The sequence below is a fragment of the Malania oleifera genome, chromosome 2 (assembly GCF_029873635.1).
Source record: "Malania oleifera isolate guangnan ecotype guangnan chromosome 2, ASM2987363v1, whole genome shotgun sequence".
In the NCBI taxonomy this organism is placed as follows: Eukaryota; Viridiplantae; Streptophyta; class Magnoliopsida; order Santalales; family Ximeniaceae; genus Malania; species Malania oleifera.
The window spans coordinates 131,712,281-131,736,375 of NC_080418.1; the positions used below are offsets into that span (position 1 = coordinate 131,712,281).

At 38.8% G+C, this 24,095-nt stretch overlaps 1 protein-coding gene across 1 annotated transcript; it reads left to right on the plus strand.

The window, feature by feature from the left end:
• Positions 1–12,053: 12,053 nt before the first annotated feature.
• On the plus strand, positions 12,054–13,407 carry LOC131147793 (glucan endo-1,3-beta-glucosidase-like). Its single transcript, XM_058097369.1, has 2 exons — positions 12,054–12,111; positions 12,315–13,407. Exons 1-2 carry the CDS (start codon positions 12,054–12,056, stop codon positions 13,277–13,279), a joined length of 1,023 nt encoding a protein of 340 aa, XP_057953352.1. The 3' UTR covers positions 13,280–13,407.
• Positions 13,408–24,095: the final 10,688 nt, after the last annotated feature.

Below are 24,095 nucleotides of genomic sequence, written 5' to 3' on the forward strand. Positions count from 1 at the left end.
TATTTCCATGCGTAGAACACTTTTCTCAACTGTCAAAACTCCAAATATTGAGTAAAAAGTCTTACCCTGGATTTGGGATAGCTTCCTTCTTGCTTTCATCGACGATCCGCTCCGGCAGATATGGAAAGAATTTCGCTAGAAGCGTCGTGGTAGTCTCAAATCTTCGATCCGGTGACTAGCGGGGCAGGAAACGAAGAGAGAAGGAAGAGAGAAATGTAGAGAGAGAGAGAGAGAGAGAGAGAGAGAGAGAGAGAGAGAGAGAGAGAGAGAGAGAGATTTCTTTAAAATGAAGAAAAATTCAGATTTTCATATTTATATATAGGCGGATTTCGTCGACGAGCCCGTTCTTCGTCGACGAGTCCTTCATAAATTTCATCGACGAAATCCACTCCTTGTCGACGAAATTCAGTCGGCCCAAAACCCCTCTCGGCTTTTTCTCGTCGACAACGCCCTGTGTTCGTCGACGAAATCTTTAAAGCCTTCGTCGACGAAACCCTGTGTTCGTCGACGAAGTCCTGCTGATCCTTTCTGTTTCCAGCTTCCATTTCCCTTTCTTTATTATTTAAATTTCATTTTAAATTTGGGTCATTACAATATATATATATATATATATATGTATATATATATATATAAAAGTAAAAGTATAATATATTATATATTAAATAACAAAGCTTCCTTAAGGAACTCCTTCAGGAAGCATCTAAGCAATTGAAGATGCAGAGAGATGCTGCGTAGCCCTTGCTTTCTTTCTCTCACTCTCTGGCTCACCTCCGTCTCTCTTCCACTTCCTTCAATATCTCGACTAATTTTCGCCAGATTGAAAATCAGAAAATACCGCTGGACTCCATTCTCCGCCACCATCATTTCTACTGGAGCGGATTTGTCATAACAGTGGCATAGGAATATCTCCTGGGAGTAAGCTCAATTCTCACTTTTACTTCAATTTCTCGTAAATCTTAAGCTTAATTGATGATCGGACACCATCACGAGAATCTAGGGATGATTCTCTACAAGCCTAGTGGAGCGGATTTCTCATGAGGTCGTCATAGGCATAACCCCAAAATTAGGTTAAAGGGGTTATTAAGGGGCTAATTATTATTTAATAATTATAGATTTATAAATGCTAAATATTTGGAATTTCTGCAATTGCGTAAATGTTATATTTGGAGAAATACTAAAGTTTTGTTAGGGTGAAAATAATGGTTTTAAGGTGTTGTGTTGGGGACGCTACGGGTGTAGGACCTAATATTTTTGGGGCTTCTCAGTAGTCAAGTAAGGGAATAAATTAAGTCAGAATTTTCATGAAAATACTTATTATTCTACATCATTTTATTTCAGAAATTATGTATGAAATAAAATTATGTTTAGAAAAATTATTGTTGTTTATAAGGAATGTTTATATATATATTACCAGGGAAAATGGTTTAATTTGTGTGGCATGGGTATAAAATCTTATGATTTATGTGATGGCAAAATGTTATGTTTTCAAAACTTTCATGCTATTATTATTTTCCAGAAATGGTTAAAACAGTATAGGAATTATACTTTTCGTAATTTATGTGAAACGGTGTAAGGGCCGTAATTTATGTGAAATGACTCAAGGACCATAGCTTACATAAAATGGCGTAAGGGCTATTAATTTATATGATATGATATAAAATGTTGGCGCAAGGGTCATAATGAAAGATATGTTATTTTTATGAAAATATTATTATGTCAGATATTATGGTGAAATGGTTATATTCAGCATATGAAATACAATATATGATATCAGTGCCCAGATGACTTAGTTTAGTTCAGTTTTCAGGAGCACGGTACCGTAGCTATATATATATTCAGATTATGTTAGTGCTACCACATGCCGCAAGAGGCTGTGGGAGATTGGCAGTTAATGTGGCTTCAGTGCAAAGTTGTAGACATCCCCCTGGCAGTCCAGACTAGGGTGGGGCAGACCCATCGTACTTACAGACTTATATTAATCTAGCATGGTCGGCCAGCCAGTGCTAGGTCCCGCCTTCGGGCCGCACAACCCATTCATGTGGGGGTAATACATGGCATTAGCTAACTATCCATCCTATGATTTATTTCACGTGTTATACAGTGATATAAGATGTTTTACATATACAGATATATAATAAGACATGTATGCTACTTTCAAATATGTTTATTCAGTATTTATCAGAAATATTTCTCATATATGATTTATGTACAGTATATGCTTATGACACGTGAAAATACCCATGTTGTCACACACTAATATTAGTTTATTTCCCTTAGTGAGAGGTGTCTCACCCTAGTTTTAAAATATTTCAGGGAATCTAAGTAGGGGTGTGAATAGAGCTCCGCAGCGATAGTGGTCGCCTGATCTACCCTGCTAGAAGGGTAAGTCATTCCACTAGGGTTAGATGGATTTTGGGGTAGTGATCCTAGGGAAATTTATGTTCATATTGGTATATGTGTATTTGAATATGACAAATTTTTGTATAACTCTGGCATTGTGTTTGTTGGACTACTTGATATGTATATGATGTAGCCTTCCGCTGCTAGGGTGTCAAGTTCATATGACAGGTTTATTTCCTAGCACCCACGGGTTTGGATGGATTATGTATGTGGTAATTATGATTATTGGCAGGCTAATATGTGGAAAAAAATATATATGGAAATTATACAAGTCATTATAGTTTAGTATCAGAGCCTAGCTTGTTAGGTTCTGTAGACTTTAGAGTGCAGCGAAAACAATACCAGAGTTTAGGTGAAAGGGTTTGAGGTTTGGTTTTGCAGTCTAGAGGCAAGACTACCATGGTGGTTTCTGTGTCTTTCTTAGGGTGACGATTTTAGGAAAACCAAAGTAAACTATTGTCGGGTTGTGTTTCTAAAGTGTAGGAATTAACCTTGAATAAAGGTAAGAATGGCAAGATAGTGGGGCTATGGTTAGATATGTAAATCGGGGTCCCTGAGCTATGTTCTTGTCTTTCAGGATGGACCCAGGGGACAGTCGTACGAATGCTGGGGGTGACGGAGCAGGACCCTCAGGTACAAGCGGCAGTGACCCAGATGTCATACTTCGCAGTGTGGCTCAGCAGGTTATGGCTGAGATCGCTAGGAGCTCTAGAGAGCAGGGAGGCCCGTCTATAGGTTTTGAGAGTTTGATCGAGAAATTTACGAAGATGAATACTCTAAAATTCTCAGGAAGAGTGGATCCTGCAGTCGTCGAGAACTGGATGCAGGAGATTGAGAAGATTTTGGAGGTGCTACAGTGTACGGAGGAGCAACGAGTCCTTTTTGCTACATATAAATTGACAGGAGAGGCAGAGCATTGGTGGACTGCTGTGAAGCTCCTGAAATAGCAGAGGACGACGCCGATAGCTATGATGTGGGACCGATTTAGAGAATTATTTTTTGACAGATATTTTCCAGCTACTATAAGAGAAGCCAAGGTGAAAGAGTTCCTGAATCTGAACCAGTGACAACTGTCAGTCCAGCAATATGCGGCAAGGTTTATAGAATTGTCTCATTTCGTCCCATTTATTATACCTGATGAGGCAAGGAAGGGGAGACAGTTTGAAAGAGGTTTGTGGCGTGAAATCTATAGACAGGTTATGGTGTTGAAAATTTAGGATTTTGCTGAACTAGTAGATAGAGCCGCTTTGGCTGAGGCTAGTAAGCAGTTGGGTGCTAAGGAGTAGGGATAGAAGAAGAGACCTACGCCTTCAGGTTTCTAGCAGGGGTCCTGGCAGGGTCAGTGGGGAAGACGAAACTATGGTAGAGGACAGAGACAGGAGGCTGGGGGTCGTGGGGTTCAAGCAATGCAGTCTTACCTCATTTGTCAGACTTGTGGAAGAGACACTTGGGAGAGTGTCGAGCAGGGGGTGTTGTCTGTTATCGCTATGGTGGTTTAGGGCACATGATACGGGATTGTTCTACACCACCTAGTACTGCTTCTGCTCCCAAGCAGTTCAGAGGAGGTTACCAGGTGCCTCGTGGAGGTCAGCAGAGAAATATGGCTCCAGTGAGGGCGTATGCATTGAGGCCTGGTGATGCCAAGACCGCAGACGACGTCATGATAGGTTCCTTTACTATTTTACCATATCAGGTTATTGTTTTATTTGATTCAAGTGCCACACACTCTTTTGTGTCTACGACCTATATTAAATTTTCTGGAAATGAGACCAAGTTGTTAGAGGTAGAGTTGTCAATAGCCACACCAGCTGGATTAATAATGAAATGTTATAGGGTGCTCAAGGGTTATCTGATAGAAATCCAAGGTAAAGCGTTACCAGCTGGTCTAGTTGTGCTTTATGTGCATGGCTTTGATATAATACTGGGTATGGACTGACTGGTGGCGAACTATGCTAACATTGATTGTCATTGAAAGGAGGCGATTTTCAGACCACCCAGCAAGCCAGAATTCAATTTTTTGGGGTCGCAGGTGAGTTCCCTGCCCCAGTTGGTGTCAACCTTGTAGGTGAGAAGACTACTCCTGGATGGGTGTCAGGGGCTTATGGCTTTCATAAAAGAGGTGTCAGAGAATAAGTTGAAGTTTAGCGGCACACTAGTGGTTAAAGAATTCTTAGATGTTTTTCCAGAAGAATTGCTAGGGTTGCCTCCCAACCATGAGGTAGATTTCCCTATTGATTTACTTCCAGGGACGACATCGATCTCTAAAGCTCCATACCAAATGGCTCTAGTAGAATTGGGAGAGTTGAAGAATCAGTTGCAAGACTTGCTGGATAAGGGATTCATTGGACCGAGTGTATCGTCGCAATAAGCTTTAGTATTTTTTGTAAGGAAGAAAGACGGGTCTATGAGGATGTGTATAGATTACAGAGAAATAAATAAGGTGACAATCAAGAACAAATATCCTCTACCTTGTATAGATGATTTATTTGACCAGCTCTAGGGTACACGGGTGTATTCCAAGATTGACCTCAGGTTGGGCTATCATCAGGTAAAGGTAAAAGAAGAAGACGGCTCGAAGACAACCTTTAGGACCAGGTATGGGTATTATGAATTCCTTATTATGCGTTTTGGTCTGACAAATGCTCCAGCTGTGTTCATGAATTTGATGAATAGAATCTTTCATCAGTATTCAGACCAATTTGTTGTGATTTTTATTGATGATATACCAGTCTACTCGAGAAGCTTTGAGGAGCATGAGGCACACTTGAGATAGGTACTGCATATGCTCAAGGAGAAGAAGCTCTATGCCAAGTTTAGCAAGTGTGAGTTCTGGCTTGAGAAGGTTGCGTTTTTGGGCCATAAGATCTCAGGAGATGTTATTTCATTGGATTCCAGTAAGATTGATGTGGTGGTGAATCGGGCCAGGCCGAAGAACATTCAAGAGATCAGGAGTTTCTTGGGGCTGGCAGATTATTACCATCGATTTGTTGAGGGGTTTTCAACTTTATCAGGGCCTCTGACGCGACTAACTAGAAAGAATGCCAATTTTGTGTGGGATGATGAATGCAAACAGAGCTTTCAAGAATTAAAGTAGTGGCTCGTCACTGCTCCAGTACTAATGATTCCAAGGTGATGGTTACATAATTTACAGTGATGTGTCTTTGAAAGGGCTTGGCTATGTATAGATGCAGCATGGTAGGGTCGTAGCTTATGCTTCAATGCAATTGAAAGAATATGAAAAGAACTACCCTATCCACGATCTTGAATTGGCTGCAGTGGTACATGCACTAAAGATTTAGAGGCATTACTTATACGGAGAAAAGTGCGAGATATACTCTGATCATAAAAGTTTGAAGTACTTCTTTACTCAAAAGGAATTGAATATGCGGTAGAGAAGATGGTTAGAGCTTATTAAAGACTATGATTGCACCATCAGCTACCACCTAGGTAAAGCTAATGTGGTGGCTGATGCATTGAGCCATAAATCAAGTGATGCATCATAGCTAGCAGCAGTTATTTAGCTCTCAATCTTGATGGATTTGGAGAAGCTCGGCATGGAATTAGTAGAGAGCGATCACCAGGCATTCATTGCTAACTTGGTGGTGCAGCCTACTCTAAAGGAAAGGATTAAGGTCGCTCAGAGGGATGATGCAGAGTTGGTGGAGTTGATCGAGCAAGTGCAGAACGGACAAGAGGAGGATTTCAGTATTTTTGATGACGGGGCCTTGAGATTCTGTTCCAGGTTGTGCGTGCCTGCAGATAGGGACATTAGGAGGACGATTTTGAAGGAGGCTCACAAATCCTTGTACACGGTTCATCCAGGCAGTACGAAGATGTATAGGAATCTACGAGAGTCTTACTGGTGGAGCGGTATGAAGAGAGAGATTGTCGAGTTCGTACAACAGTGCTTGATGTGCCAGCAACTTAAGGCTGAGCACCAGAGGCTGGCGGGCCAGTTACAACCACTTTTTATCCCATAATGGAAGTGAGAACATGTTTCAATGGATTTGTTGATGGGGTTACCGCTGGCGAGACAAAGGCAGAATGCTATTTGGGTGGTTGTTAATGGATTCATGAAGACCGCTCACTTCATTCCTATTAAAGACAGCTACTCCATGAACAGACTGATAGAAATATATGTTCAGGAGGTTGTACGACCACATAGGGTGCTAGTGTCTATTGTATCAGAACGAGACCCACATTTCATGTCATGCTTTAAGATGACCATGCAGGAGGCTCTGGGTCTCAGTTGTCTTTCAGCACTGTGTTTCATCCACAGTCGAACAGTCGGACTGAGAGGGTAATTCAGATATTAGAGGATATGCTGCAGGCGTGCATGCTGGATTTTGGGGGTAGTTGGACTCAGTATATGTCGCTGGTAGAGTTTGCATACAATAACAGCTATCTTACCAGCATTGACATGGCACCGTATAAGGCACTATACGGTAGAAGATTTTGATTTCCTCTATACTGGGATGAGACAGACGAGAGGTGAGTGTTGGGACTAGAGATGGTGTAGCAGGCCTACGACAAAGCCCAACCCATTAAAGAAAGAAACAGTGTAGCTTAGAGTTGGCAGAAAAGTTATGCCGATGCTCATCATCAGGGATTAGAATTCTAAGTTGGGAATCATGTCTTTTTGAAGATAGAGCCGTTGAAGGGAGTTATGAGATTTGGAAGGAATGATAAGTTGAGCCCTAAGTTTATTAGCCCTTTCGAGATACTAGAGAGAGTGGGGTCAGTTGCCTACCGGTTAGCTTCACCACCAGTATTATTTAGAATTCATGACGTATTTCATGTTTCCATGTTAAGGAAATACGTCCCAGATCCCTCCCTTGTCATCAGTTATGCCGAGTTAGAACTCAATGATTCTTTGGCTTATGAGGAAACCCCAGTGCAAATTCTCGACAGGAAGGAACAGGAACTGCGCAGTAAGAAAATCTCATTAGTGAAAGTCCTGTGGAAGAATCATGTAGTGGAAGAAGTTTCTTGGGAGCTTAAGGAAGAGATACGTCAGAAATACCTGCATATGTTTAGCGGGGAGTAGCAGTAGTCAGGAAGAAATACTAGTAGATATGTAATATTTCTTTTGCAAGTTAATCAGTATATGTAACAATTTACAATTAGTAGGTGGTCTTTTGCTTTTGGGCGAATTTTATGTTATGTATATGTAATCTCCCAGAATCCTGAATGTAACCACGGTATTCCTTCGCTACAAGTGAGGGTAAGTAATAAAATAAGTAGCTCTTTTTCCTAAAGTGATAGCGTATAGTACATATAGCAAATTTCAAGGATGAAATTTTCATGAGGGGGGGAATGTAGTGATCTTTAAAAAAATAAAAAATAATAAATTTAAATTGAAATTAAATAAATAAATTATTATTATTAATTAATTAATAATAATATAATATACATTATATATATATATATAAGTAAAAGTATATTATAATATATATTAAATAACAAATCTTCTTGAAGGGAAGCATCTTGGCAATTGAACATGCAAAGAGACGTTGCGCAGCCCCCTGCTTTCTTTCTCTTACTCTCTGGCTCACCTCCGTCTCTCTCCCACTTCCTTCGATTTTTCGACTGATTTTCGCCCGATTGAAAATCAAAAAATACTGGTGGATTCCACTCTTCGCCACCGTCATTTTTACTGAAGCGGATTTGTCATAAAAGTGACGTAGACAAATCTCCTAGGGTAAGTTCAAATTTCACTTTTACCTCAATTTCTCGTAAATCTTAAACCCAATTAACAATCGGACACTTCCACGAGAATTTAGGGATGATTCTCTACAAGTCTGGTGGAGCAGATTTGTCGCGGGGTCATCGTAGGCATAACCCCAAAATTAGGCTAAGGAGATTATTAAAGGGCTAATTACTATTTAATTATTATAAATTTAGAAATATTAAATATTTGGCACTTCTGGGATTGCGTAAATGTTATATTTGTAGAAATACTGAAATTTTGTTAGGGTGAAATATTGGTTTTAGGGTGTTGTGCTGGGGACGCTGCGAATGTAAGACCTGATATTTTTTGGGCTTCTCAATAGTCAGGTAAGGAAATAAATTAAGTCACAATTTTCATGGAAATACTTATTATTCTACAACATTTTATTTCAGAAATTATGTATGATATAAAATTATGTTTGGAAAAATTACTGCTATTTATTGGGAATATTTATATGTATATTACGAGGGAAAATGGTTTAATTTGTGTGGCATGGGTATAAAATCTTATGATTTATATGATGGCAAAATGTTATGTTTTAGAACCTTCATGCTATTATTGTTTTCAGAAAACGGTTAAAACAGTACAGGAATTATATTTTTCATAATTTATGTGAAATGGCGCAAGGGTCGTAATTTATAAAAATGGCGCAAGGACCATAATTTATGAAACGGCGCAAGTGCCGTAATTTATGTGAAATGGCGCAAGGGCCATTCATTTATATGATATGATATAAAATGTTGGCGCAAGGGCTATAATGAAAGATATGTTATTTTTATGAAGATATTATTATGTTAGATATTATGGTATAGTATATGATATCAGTACCCGGATGACTTAGTTTAGTTCAGTTTTCAGGAGTACGGTACCGTAGCCATATATGTATTCAGATTATATTAGTGCTACCACATGCCGCAAGGGACTGTGGGAGATTGGCTGTCGATGTGGCTATAGTGCAAAGTTGTAAATGCCCCCCTGGCAGTCCGCACTAGGGTAGGGCGGACTCATCGTACTTACAGACTTATATTGATCTTCTTATCTTTTTTTCTCTTTTTGTATTTTTTGTTTTTTCTTCTGTATTTTTATTTTCTTTTTTCTTTTGTTTGTTTTTTTCGTTTTTTTATTCCTTTGTTTTTTTTTTTTTTTTTTTTCCCTTTTTTTTTTTTTTTTCTTTTTTTTCATTTTTTTTTTTTTTTTTTTTTTTTTTTTTTTTTTTTTTTTTTTTTTTTTTTTTTTTTTTTTTTTTTTTTTTTTTTTTTTTTTTTTTTTTTTTTTTTTTTTTTTTTTTTTTTTTTGTTTTTTTGTTTTTTTGTTTTTTTTTTTTGTTTTTTTTTTTGGTTTTTTTTTTTGTTGTTTTATAGCATGGTCGGTCAGCTAGTGCTAGGTCCCGCCTTCGTGGTCCGTGCAAATGCCAGTCCTGTGGGTGGGATATAATGGCATCAGCTAAGCTATCGCCATAGTGTGATTTATTTCACATAGGATACAGTGATATAAGATGTTTTACATGTCCGATTATACGTTAAGACATGGATGCTACTTCGACAGGAATATATTATTCGTATTATCAGTACAGATTTCGTCGGATATGATTATGATACAGATATGGCTTATGAGCATGTGAAAGTACCTGTTGCCAACCACTGATAGTTAGTGTATTTCCTATTAGTGAGGGTGTCTCACCCAGTTTTAAAATATTTTCCGGGTATCAATGTAGGGAAGTGAATATGAGTCGCAACGATATGAGTTGCCTGAGTCTACCCTGCCAGAAGGGTAAGTCGTTCCACTAGGGTTAGATGGATTTTAGGGTAGTGATCCTAGGGAACTTTATGTGCATGTTGGGATGTGTGTATTTGAATATGACAGATTTTTGTATAACTCTGGTATTGTGTTTGTTGGACTATTTGATATGTATATGATGTAGTCTTCCGTTGCTAGGGTGTCAGATTCATATGACAGGTTTATTTCCCAGCACCCACAGGTCTTGGTGGATTATGTATGTGGTAATTATGATTATTGGCAGGCTAGTATGTGGAAAAAAAAAATATAAGTGGAAATTAGATAGGTCGTTACATGAAAGGAACCCTAATGAAATCCCCCTCCCAATTGGATTTATACATATATATATATATATATATATATATTATTTAATTCAGTTAACCAAAACTAAAATTACCCCAAACCGAACCAAAACTCAAATTTTACGTAAAATCAAAATCGAATCGAATCGACCGAATTGGATGGGTTAATTCAAGTAATTTGGTTTCCATTGAATTTGGCTCACCTTTGTATGTAAAATAAAATAATTAATTTTACTCCATTTATTGATGGCGATCAACAATCCCCAAACATAACATTCGCTGAGATAGTGTCATGTTGATACATTAACTAGGATGAAGGCAACTACACACCTTTACAAAAAAAATGCATAACTTCATTTACAAAGGCCCAAATAACCTGATTCCAACTGGGTTGGAAAGAAGACTCCTATACCTTTCTATGGGTATAGGGAAACGCATGAAGTTCAAAATGTGCACAAGTTGGCAGTCCAATAACAGTAGTCATTCGTCTAGAAATTCTGCATTACATGGACAATTGTACACTTTCACCAAATATGCAATAACCTTCACCACAAAAGTCCAAATGGAGTGGTTCCAAGCGTGTTGCAAAGAAGACTTTCATAAATTTAAATTGGTATATGGCAGGTGAGCAAATTCAAAGTATTGAACATCTGGAATGCCGAAGAATGAGACTTTGTTTTGAAATTTCTACTTTTTTGACTTTTTGGTTTCACTTTATCATTTTCCATTCAAAGCTTTGTTATATTTTATTTACCTATGGTTGGAGGGTTGTTCCAACATCTCTATATATAGTTAGGCATGTAAGTTATTAGAGACATCAAATATTTTGAATTGAATCAAGAGTTATTATCTTGTACTTAAGATTTAAGCTTGTTCCCTCTTTGTGAGTGAGTGGTGAGAGACCACATCCCTTCTCCTTTGGACATTGAGTGGTGATGTTTTTCTTTTCAACCCAGCAACTTAGCGATAATTCTTCTTCATATGTTTTAAATAGTTGGTAATGTTTTTCTTTTCAACTTTTTTTAGCTGTTATTGGAATGTATTTATTCATGATTATAATTAACAAAACCTCTCTTTCTTTTGAAAAAGAATTCTTTCATGTTAATAGGGTAGATAATTTAGTTAAATTTTAATGAAAAATATAATAAGTATAAACATCTAAGTGTCTATTTGGCTCGATGATTTTGTTTGAGGCAAGGAAAAGAAAAAAAAAAGGAAGAAATTTATATACATAGTTAGACCAAGATTCAATAACTCTAATCTTATGTTTGGACAGAATTTGGATTAGGAGATATATTGAAGTTGAATAAGATGTAGTAATAATCCTTAATTCAAATTTAAGATTTATGTTTCCAAACAAGTCTCCAACTTTTTTAATAAGTTGCTGTTTCCCCATATATATTAATTAAACTGAAGAATTTCGGGGCCTGTTCCTAACATATTCAGAACTGAAGACTAAGACCAGGTAGTCTTTGCAGTATTTGACGGGTGAGAGAGAGAGAGAGAGGGAGGTGAGAGCAAGTCTTCACCAATTTTACTACAGAGAGAGGACTTTTCAAGCCCGACGCCGAGTTATGGCTTTTGATTTCTGCCTTGGAGTATTGACTGGGGCAATTCTGGCTACTACATGACTCCGAATATCCTCACCTAAATTAAACCCAAAGCACCGACGCACACTGCAGCCGTTGCCCCTCTATATGCATAATAACACAAATGGGCAGCTGAATGAATTTATAAATATACACTAAAATATATACCTTTATTGATCGAGTATCAAGGGCTGTGTCTTCATGGCTATATCGTTCTTTCCAGCAACAATACGTATTAATTGCTACAGGCCTCCTATGGCCGCTATGTTCATCTTGCTTCTTGGACTCTCCATGCTTAGCTCCCAAATGAAAGGTCTCTCTCTCTCTCTCTCTCTCTCATATATATATATATACACACATGATGTAATCCCGCATGCATGCATTCTTTTATCTTACATTTATGGGGGATCCCAATTAACATTGACCTCTACTTAATTTCTTTCTTGATGAACTCAACAAATTAATAAATTAACATGCATGCATGCATAGATCAATAATTAGTTAATACCCACGCAGGGACACAATCCATCGGAGTATGCTACGGAAGAAACGGTGATAACCTACCGCCGGCGTCAGAAGTTATAGATCTCTACAAATCCAACGTCATCGCCCAAATGCGAATCTATGATCCAGATCAATCCGTCCTTCAAGCCCTTAAAGGATCCAACATAGATCTCATCCTAGATGTCCCCAAAGACAAACTCCAATCCCTCGCTTCAAACCCTTCGGTCGCCGCCGACTGGGTCCAAACCAACGTCAAGAGCTTTTCTCCCGATGTCAAATTCAAGTACATCGCCGTCGGCAACGAGATCAAGCCCAGCGACGCTGAGTCCAAATACGTTCTCCCCGCCATGCAAAACGTCCACAACGCCATCGCTTCCGCCGGCCTCCAAGACCAGATCAAAGTCTCCACCGCCATAGAGTTTGGCCTCCTCGGCACCTCCTACCCGCCCTCTGACGGATCCTTTAAGGACGACGCAAAAACCTACATAAACCCTATTATAACCTTTCTCGCCAGCAACGGTTCCCCGCTTCTGGCCAATGTGTACCCCTATATTAGTTACATCGGTGATCCCCAAAATATCCAACTTCAGTACGCCTTGTTCACCGCCCCCGGCGTCGTCGTCCATGACCCGAACAGCAACCTCGACTACCGGAACCTCTTTGATGCCCTAATGGATGCTCTATACTCTGCTCTCGAGAAGTCCAACGGCGCGAACGTGGAAATTGTTGTGTCGGAGAGCGGGTGGCCGTCGGCCGGCGAGGCGGCGGCGACGACGGAGAATGCAGGGACTTATAACAAGAACTTGATTGATCATGTTAAGGGATCAGGCGGAACCCCCAAGAAGCCTGGACGAGCAATCCAGACTTATTTGTTTGCCATGTTTGATGAGAATAAGAAGCCGGGTGCTCCCACGGAGCAGCACTTTGGTCTTTTCTCGCCTGACAAACAACCCAAGTACCAAATTAGCTTTAATTAAATTCGTATTTTTCATATACGGATCTTGTGGGAGAGTGGCTAGCTTCTGGTGTATCTCACTGTAATAAAGGCTTGTTCATGGGAAAAGCTATTTATGCTATAATATTATATTGGAATAAGATTTTCTAAGTGATATGATTGAAAGATGGAAGCACATGCATGAACAAATTCTTCAATATTATTGTTTTCATTCTCCCCCACAACCACAACATGAAAGTGGTTGAAAGCTGAAGGAATTGAAGATGAACAAAATTAAATTATTAAATGATATGTGACATTCTACCAACAGATGTGTCTATAGTGATCTCTAGTTAATTAGAAGAGCATGACTAGCTAGTATTCCAAAATTGTAATGGTGAGAATAGCTCTCCGAAGCCCGATCGCCCATCAATTTTTTAAAATGGGCTCCAATTGAATTTTGATTTTTGAAATCCAGCCCAAATCCCATTCTTATTGCCCATTTTATACCCAAATTAGCCCATTTCACTTTAGCAAAGCCCGCACTCACCCTTAACCTTGCTTGGCTCTCTCCCATTTTTCCCCACAAATCACTGGTGCAATGGTTGCCCAAGATGACAGCTGCATTTTTCCCCTCGTCCTTCTATTCATTTAATTCCAATTTGACATAGCAATGCACCCTCCTGAGTTTTTTTTTTTAATTTTAATTTAATTAAAAATATATAAGAAAATTTCTGGTGGAACTTTATTTCCACAATTGATATGTTCATAAAAACGCCAGATCATCCAGCATTTTTTAAAGAAAAGATACTGGACCATCCAATCGAGTGGGATCAATTTTGAGATGTCTATGACATTAAGTTGGACGTATCGGAACTGACGGTACCCAAAAATTTGGCATTTTTTAATAAAAGACGTTGGATGGTCTGATGCCTTTTTTTTAAAAAAAAAAACCCTGGATCATCCAACGTTCACTTCTCCATGGAGTTTGCACATAAAACAAAGAAGGTCATGCCCGTGCGGGGGAGGAGAAGTGACTCAACAGCTTGAGAGGACTCTGCAAAAATCATGGGAGAGACATTTTATTTTTTATTTTTCTCTTTGTTTTGATAATCTGGGACTCCTGCCACCATCGTGTCACTTTGTGTGCTAGCACTTTGGATTCTATGGTAAGGCACCAAATGTGGGGGGTGAAAGTCGTCCCCCCATTAACACACTCCTAGTAATTCATCGGGGTAGACTCTCAAAGGGGAATCAAACTCATGACCTTGGAATCACCAAAGTCACAAGTTACCCTTATCACTTGAGCCAACTTGGCTGGGCTTGGGAGAGACCCTTTTTTCTTCTTTTTTTTCTATTCTGCAACACTTGTGAGGGGACTCCTCATGAGAAGAAAAACCCTACAGATATTTAGAGAGATTCTGTACAATTAGGTTGGTGTGAACTGTTTTTGAATCCCTTATTGCCTAAGGAATTTCAGGAAAGTTTTGTCCTTGTACTCTCCTCCTTGGTATGATCAGAGTGACTTGATACGATAGCCACTCTACTTCTCCACAAAAGCTTTGAACTCTTTGAATTTGTCGAATACCTCTAACTTCCTTTTCAGGAAGTAGACCCAAGTCTTCCTGCTGTAATCGTCAATGAAGGTGATGAAGTATCGGTTCTATCCATTTGAAAATGACCTCAGTGGACCAAACACATCTGTGTGAACTAACTTGAGTGACATGGTAGATCTCTAGTCGGTTTTGTTTTCCAAAGTTGTTTCTGTGTTGTTTACTCAGAACACAGCTTTCATATATCACATTTGGGTGGAGAATGTTGGGTAAGACTTTTACCATCTTGCTTCCCAATTGTTTCAAACTTTTAAAATCCAGATGTCCGTACCTGAGATGCCATAGTCAGTCTTTGATGATAGCGCTCAAACACCTTGGCGTATCATGTTGAATAAAGAGCGGAAACATTCGATTCTTTGCCATTTGTACTCGAGTAACGAGCTTACCTCGAGCATCTGTTATCACCATCTGCTTATCTTTAAGGCTAATTCGGTAGCCTTTCTCCACAAGCTGTCTGAGACTAAGTATATTAGTCTTCATGGCTGGCACATAGTACACGTTGGAGATAAAAGCATGGTCTTCATCCTTCCGCTTAATTAGGACATTTCCCCTTCCTCGAATTGGAACTTTAGAGAGATCACCAAATGATATCTCTCCCTGAACTTTCTCATCAAGTTCACTAAATATGTTCTTTCTACTAGTCATGTGATTGTTGGCTTCAGAGTCAAGATACCAAACATTTTGGTCCTGGTGGGTTGAACTGTGTGCCATCAGCATTAACGATTCTCCTTCTACTTTCTCCTTTTCTGCAAAGTTAGCATTTTCATTTTCTTCCTTATTTTTGGGATTACCTCTACACTCATTGTTGTAGAATCCATACTTGTGGCAGTTGTAGCACTGAACGTTTCTCTTGTTTACATTTGGGTGGTTATTGTATCACTCTCTTCTTCCTTGTCCTCTGCCTTGTGGGATATAGTTCTATTGATTGCGTCCATCTCTAGTGGGACTTCTTCCACCTCTACCACCTTCTCTAGATTCAAAATTTCCTTTCCACGAGATCCTCGGCCTCGTCCTCTCCCTCGCTATGATGTCCCCCCTTTGTCGTATATATCTGTAAGAAGGGACAACTTCGTTTGGAGAGTTTGCTCCAGTGCTTTATCATCACTCCTTCTGTTGACTTTCTACTCATGGGCTTGGAGTGAGCCCACAAGTTCTTCTACGGATATGGTTTCAAGATCTTTTGTTTCTTCCATGGTCATAGGTATATAATCATATTTTGGATCCACATATCGCAAAATTTTCTTGCAAATTCTCTTGTCGTTGAGAGTCTCTCCATTTCTTCTCAATTGATTTGATACTACCATAAATAGTAATCAGCAATAGATTCACTAGATTTCGTTCTTAAGGATTCAAAATCACCTGGCAATGTTTGAAGAATCTTCTTCACTTTGTCTGCACCTTTGTGTGTTCGATGGAGAGAGTCCCAAACTTATTTGAGTCCCAGACTTATTTGGATGTCTTAGTGGAGGCGATGATTTTGAACGTGGCCTCATCAAGGCCTTGGTAGATTATGGAGTTGGCTTTGCAATCCTTCTTTGGATCGGCTCGCAAGATTGTTCTTTGAGCCTCAGACATAGTTGTTTCATCTTCCTTTGATGGGACTTCTCTATACCCATTTTCAATGATGTCCATGATATCCTGAGCACCTAGAAGGGCTCTCATCTGAATAGACCAGTTGTCATAATTCTCCCGTGTCAACTTTGGAATGACCACTTGGGTAGCACTGTTCGCCATCGGGTTTAATATATCAAGAAAAGAGTGATAGAGATTGATTTTGGCAAATCTGATGTCACTAGTGTATTCAAAAGGTCGAAAAACCTTAGGAATCGATTTTGGATTGTAGAGAACCAGTTTAAAAATCACTAAATTGGTCAAAAAAAATTCTGAACCGGTTTTGTAAAAAACCGTTAGACTTAATAGAGAATAATGGCGTTAGTTATTACTGTTGAGACACGTGGCGGATTCTACACGTGCCACGTGTCGGCAACTAGACGCGGGTCGGTATCTGAGTTGGGTCATGCTCACAGGTCTGGAGCCGAGTTGGGTCATCTTCGTGGGGCCGGTTACGGGTTGCTGGGCCAGGTTGCGGATCGGGTTTCCGGGTCGGATCTCTATAGCTGGGCGAGGAAGACGCGTGCGAGCGCATGGAGCACATGACGTCGACGGTCAGTGTCCTCGCCGGCACGTGTGGAGGATGCTATTTCGTCTTTAGGCGCGTGAAAGCGTGTGTGGGGGCTCCCGAACTCTGTTTGAAGTACGATTTTCACCTTTCGAATCGTCTTTATGCGAATTTAACAATAGTATGCTCAATTTTGGATTTTAAGCAACTTCAAATTTAGGGAAAAAATTGAACTTCCCTCTGTTCGCTCTAATGAGTGGAGGGGATTCACTCAATCACTGGTTGATTGAAACTCAGTGAGAAATTGCACTCAATTGCAAAACAATAAATTTCAATCTAAAAAAATATATATATAGACAAATTCAAGATACAAATTTCTCTCTTCTCGCTAGTTATTCACCCTCACTACACAACATTACATCACACACACACACACATCTATTTATAGTAGAAGATGGACGATAGGTAGAATTAAATTCAAACAAGTAGGCTGAAGTTGGTGAAGAGTTGGTGGCCGCCGATCTTCATTGTCAACAGAAGCGGCTGGTTGGTGCGGCTGCCGACGACTCTAGTTAAGTTTAATTTTCAATACAAACATCCACAACCTCTTGGCCTTTTAACAATGTTATTTTATATTATTAAAGGAAGAATTTGTGTTTTAAAAACCCAATTATTATAATTTAAGAAATTTTTTATTCAAAATATTATATTTAATAATCGTTGTTTTAAAAATATAAATATTGATGAAAAAAACCAATGAACCCTAATAGAAAAATAACACATTGATAGAAGAGGCTTAGGATAAGAATACGAGGATTAACATGCATTGTAGAACTTACTTCTTTACTAGAAAATTATAATACTTTTTTGTTATTTATTGTAGAGAAAAAAAAAATAATTAGGGCGAAATATCATTACACCTACAATTGTATCGTAAAACTTAGTAAAATATGAGAAAATAGCCACCAAAGAATTGGTGAAAATGAAAATATGAATAATAAAATTTAAATGAAACAGTAAGTTTTCAATAATTCAAGGAGTTAGTAGTAGTCAATAAATGTGACGGACAAAAAAATACTATGAAATAAACTTTATTAAACATTAAAATTTTACATTCAATTAATTATGCATCGGTGCTTTGGTATTGAATAAGCTATAGGATAGTCTATTTATATTTTTTATTTGATTTTCTTCTTTGACTTTTCTAGAAAATCAATGTCACAGAATTCCACATATTATCTCTTTTGATCACGACTTTGTTATTTTGTTAATACATTGACTTCTTTTGAAACTTTTTAAGGTATAAATAAAAAACCATATTAGTTTATTAAATTAATTTAGTTTAATTTTATATTTATTCTTAAAATAAAAATATTAATGCAAACATATAAATATTAATAGAAGTAATAGTAACTATTATTAACAAAGGATGCCATAATAAAAATTTACCACCAATTAAAGTTGGTCATGAGTAGGGGTGAACATTTGGTTGGTTCAGGCAATTCGCCCAATTAATCGAATTTTTTCAATTAACAATTTTTCATAAACGAATAGACCGAATTAATCTTACTAACTGACCATTACCTGACTAAACCAAATTTTCGATTAATTCAGTTAATCAAATTTAACCGAACCAGATTGAAATGGTTCGACGGGGAGGACGAGGCCACGACGAGGGCGACATGACGCGGCATGGGCGAGGTGCGACTAGTCCATATTGGCCTATCCAAGCGCAGCGGCGCTCAAGGAGGCTGGAGAGTGGAGGAGACGGGGAGAGCGAGGCTACGACAAGGGCGAGGAGAGCTGCGATTGGTCCAGATCAGCAGATCCAAGTCCAGTGGCGCTTGAGGAGGCTGGAGACATAGAGTGGAGTTGGAACTTGGAAGCTGGAACCCGAAATGTAGTGATCTTAAAAAAAAATTAAATAAAATAAATTAAAATTGAAATTTAATTAATTAATTAATTAAAATAAATAATTAAATTAATTAAATTATTATTAATTAATTAATAATAATATAATATACATTATATATATATATATATATATATATATAAGTAAAAGTATAATATATTATATATTAAATAACAAAGCTTCCTTAAGGAAATCCTTCAGGAAGCATCTAGGCAATTGAAGATGCAGAGAGATGCTGCGTAGCCCCTGCTTTCTTTCTCTCACTCTCTAGCTCACCTTCGTCTCTCTTCTACTTCCTTCAATTTCTCGACTAATTTTTGCCTGATTAAAAATCAGAAAATACTACTGGATTCCATTCTCCGCCACCATCATTTCTACTGGAGCGGATTTGTCATAAGAGTGACATAGGAATATCTCCTGGAAGTAAGCTCAATTCTCACTTTTACTTCAATTTCTCGTAAATCTTAAACCTAATTGATGATCAGACACCATCACGAGAATCTAGGAATGATTCTCTACAAGCCTAGTTGAGTGGATTTCTCATGAGGTCGTCATAGGCATAACCCTAAAATTAGGTTAAGGGGGTTATGAAGGGGCTAATTATTATTTAATTATTATAGATTTATAAATACTAAATATTTGGAATTTCTACGATTGCGTAAACATTATATTTGGAGAAATACTGAAGTTTTGTTAGGGTGAAAATAATGGTTTTAGGGTGTTGTGCTGGGGACGCTACGGGTGTAGGGCCTGATATTTTTGAGGCTTCTTAGTAGTCAAGTAAGGGAATAAATTAAGTCAGAATTTTCATGGAAATACTTATTATTCTACAGCATTTTATTTCAGAAATTTTGTATGAAATAAAATTATGTTTGGAAAAATTATTGTCGATTATAGGGAATGTTTATATATATATATATTACCAGGGAAAATGGTTTAATTTGTGTGGCATGGGTATAAAATCTTATGATTTATGTGATGGCAAAATGTTATGTTTTCAAAACCTTCATGCTATTATTATTTTCCGGAAATGGTTAAAACAGTACAGGAATTGTATGTTTCGTAATTTATGTGAAATGACACAAGGGCCATAGTTTATATAAAATGGCGTAAGGACTATAAATTTATATGATATGATATAAAATGTCAGCGCAAGGGTCGTAATGAAAGATATGTTATTTTTATGAAAATATTATTATATAAGATATTATGGTGAAACGGTTATATTCAGCATATGAAATACAGTATATGATATTAGTGCCCAGATGACTTAGTTTAGTTCAGTTTTCAGAAGCACGGTACCGTAGCTATATATGTATTCAGATTATGTTAGTGCTAGCACATGTCGCAAGGGGCTGTGGGAGATTGGCAGTCAATGTGGTTTCAGTGCAAAGTTGTAGACGTCCCCCTGGCAGTCCGGACTAGGGTGGGGCAGACCCATCATACTTACAGACTTATATTAATCTAGCATGGTCGGCCAGCCAGTGTTAGGTCCCGCCTTCTGGCCGCACAACCCATTCATGTGGGGGTAATACATGACATTAGCTAACTATCCATCCTGTGATTTATTTCACGTGTTATATAGTGATATAAGATGTTTTACATATATAGATATATAATAAGACATGTATGCTACTTTCAAATAAGTTTATTCAGTATTTATCAGACATATTTCTCATATATGATTTATGTACAGTATATGCTTATGACACGTGAAAATACTCATGTTGTCACACACTAATATTAGTTTATTTCCCTTACTAAGAGGTGTCTCACCCTAGTTTTAAAATATTTCAGGGAATCCAAGTAGGGGAGCGAATAGAGCTCCGCAACGATAGTGGTCGCCTGATCTACCCTGCTAGAAGGGTAAGTCGTTCCACTGGGGTTAGATGGATTTTGGGGTAGTGATCCTAGGGAACTTTATGTTCATATTGGTATGTGTGTATTTGAATATGACAATTTTTTGTATAACTCTGACATTGTGTTTGTTGGACTACTTGATATGTATATGATGTAGCCTTCCGCTGCTAGGGTGTCAAGTTCATATGACAGGTTTATTTCCTAGCACCCACGGGTTTGGATGGATTATGTATGTGGTAATTATGATTATTGGCAGGCTAATATGTGGAAAAAATATATATGGAAATTATACAGGTCGTTGTAGTTTGGTATCAGAGCCTAGGTTATTCGATTTTGTAGACTTTAGAGTGCAGTGAAAACAATACCAAAGTTTAGGTGAAAGGGTTTGAGGTTTGGTTTTGCAGTCTAGAGGCAAGACTACCATGGTGGTTTCTGTATCTTTCTTAGGGTGACAATTTTAGGAAAACCATAGTAAACTATTGTCGGGTTGTGTTTCTAAAGTGTAGGACTTAACCTTGAATAAAGGTAAGAATGGCAAGATAGTGGGGCTATGGTTAGATATGTAGATCGGGGTCCCTAAGCTATGTTCTTGTCTTTCAGAATGGACCCAAGGGACAGTGGTATGAATGCTGGGGGTGACGGAGCAGGACTCTTAGGTACAGGTGGCAGTGACCCAGACGTCATACTTCGTAGTGTGGCTCAGCAGGTTATGACTAAGATCGCTAGGAGCTCTAGGGAGCAGGGAGGCCCGTCTACAGGTTCTGGGAGTTTGATCGAGAAATTTACGAAGATGAATCCTCTGAAATTCTCAAGAAGGGTGGATCCTGCAGTCGTCAAGAACTGGATGCAGGAGATTAAGAAGATTTTGGCGGTGCTACAGTGTACAGAGGAGCAGCAGGTCCTTTTTGCTACATATAAATTGACAGGAGAGGCAGAGCACTGGTGGACTGCTGTGAAGCTCCTAGAATAGCAAAGGACGACGCTGATAGCTATGATGTGGGACCGATTTAGAAAATTGTTCTTTGATAGATATTTTCCAGCTACTGTCAGAGAAGCCAAGGTGAAAGAATTCCTGAATCTGAACCAGTGACAACTGTCGATCCAGCAATATGCGGCAAGGTTTATAGAATTGTCTCGTTTCGCCCCATTTATTATACCTGATGAGGCAAGGAAGGCGAGACAGTTTGAAAGAAGTCTAAGGCGTGAAATCTATAGACAGGTTATGGTGTTGAAAATTCAGGATTTTGCTGAACTAGTAGATAGAGCCGCTTTGGCTGAGGCCAGTTAGCGATTGGGTGTTGAGGAGTAGGGACAGAAGAAGAGACCTACGCCTTTAGGTTTCTAGCAGGGGTCCTGGCAGGGTCAGTGGAGAAGAGGAAACTATGGTAGAGGACAGAGACACGAGGCTGGGGGTCGTGGGGTTCAAGCAGTGCAGTCTTACCTCATTTGTCAGACTTGTGGAAGAGACACTTGGGAGAGTGTCAAGCAGGGGGTGTTGTCTGTTATCGCTATGGTGGTTTAGGGCACATGACACGGGATTGTTCTACACCACCTAGTACTGCTTCTACTCCCAAGCATTTTAGAAGAGGTTACCAGGTGCCTCGTGGAGGTCAGTAGAGAAATATGGCTCCAGCGAGGGTGTATGCATTGACGCCTGGTGATGCCAAGACCGCAGACGACGTCATGACAGGTTCCTTTACTGTTTTACCATATAAGGTTATTGTTTTATTTGATTAAGGTGCCACACACTCTTTTGTGTCTACAACCTATATTAAATTTTCTGGAAATGAGACCAAGTTGTTAGAGGTAGAGTTGTCAATAGCCACACCAGCTGGATTAATAATGAAATGTCATAGGGTGCTCAAGGGTTATCCGATAGAAATCCAGGGTAAAGCGTTACCAGCTAGTCTAGTTGTGCTTTATGTGCATGGCTTTGATATAATACTGGGTATGGACTGACTGGTGGCGAACTATGCTAACATTGATTGTCATTGAAAGGAGGCGATTTTCAGACCACCCAGCAAGCCAGAATTCAGTTTTTTGGGGTCGCAGGTGAGTTCCCTGCCCCAGTTGGTGTCAACCTTGTAGGTGAGAAGACTACTCCTGGATGGGTGTCAGGGGCTTATGGCTTTCATAAAAGAGGTGTCAGAGAATAAGTTGAAGTTTAGCGGCACACTAGTGGTTAAAGAATTCTTAGATGTTTTTCCAGAAGAATTGCCAGGGTTGCCTCCCGACCGTGAGGTAGATTTCCCTATTGATTTACTTCCAGGGACGACATCGATCTCTAAAGCTCCATGCCAAATGGGTCTAGCAGAATTGGGAGAGCTGAAGAATCAGTTGCAAGACTTGCTAGATAAGGGATTCATTTGACCCAGTGTATCGCCACGAGAAGCTATAGTATTTTTTGTAAAGAAGAAAGACGGGTCTATAAGGATGTGTATAGATTACAAAGAAATAAATAAGGTGACTATCAAGAACAAATATCCTTTACCTCGTATAAATGATTTATTTGACCAGCTCTAGGGTACACGGGTGTATTCCAAGAATGACCTCAGGTCGGGTTATCATCAAGTAAAGGTAAAAGAAGAAGACGTCTCAAAGACAACCTTTAGGACCAGGTATGGGTATTATGAATTCCTTGTTATGCCTTTTGGTCTGACAAATGCTCCAGTTGTGTTCATGGATTTGATGAATAGAATCTTTCATCAATATTCGGACCAATTTGTTGTGGTTTTTATTGATGATATACCAGTCTACTCGAGAAGCTTTGAGGAGCATGAGGCACACTTGAGACAAGTACTGCATACGCTCAAGGAGAAGAAGCTCTATGCCAAGTTTAGCAAGTGTGAGTTCTGGCTTGAGAAGGTTGCATTTTTGGGCCATGTGATCTCAGGAGATGTTATTTCATTGGATTCCAGTAAGATTGATGCGGTGGTGAATTGGGCCAGGCTGAAGAACGTTCAGGAGATCAGGAGTTTCTTGGGGCTGGCAGATAATAAATTCGATTTGTTGAGAGGTTTTCAACTTTATCAAGGCCTCTGACGCGACTAACTAGAAAGAATTTCAATTTTTTGTGGGATGATGAATGCAAACAGAGCTTTCACGAATTAAAGTAGTGGCTCGTCACTGCTCCAGTACTAATGATTCTATCGAGAAGTGATGGTTACGTAATTTACAGTGACACGTATTTGAAAGGGCTTGGCTGTGTATAAATGCAGCATGGTAGGGTCGTAACTTTTGCTTCAAGGCAATTGAAAGAGTATGAAAAGAACTACCCTACCCATGATCTTGAATTGGCTGCAGTGGTACATGCACTAAATATTTGGAAGCATTACTTATACGGAGAAAAGTGCGA

Coding starts and splice junctions, on each gene's coding strand:
- LOC131147793 (XM_058097369.1), top strand. CDS start 12,054: ATGGCCGCTATGTTCATCTTGCTTCTTGGACTCTCCATGCTTAGCTCC. Junction 12,112..12,314: donor GCTTAGCTCCCAAATGAAAG/GTCTCTCTCTCT, acceptor ATACCCACGCAG/GGACACAATCCATCGGAGTA.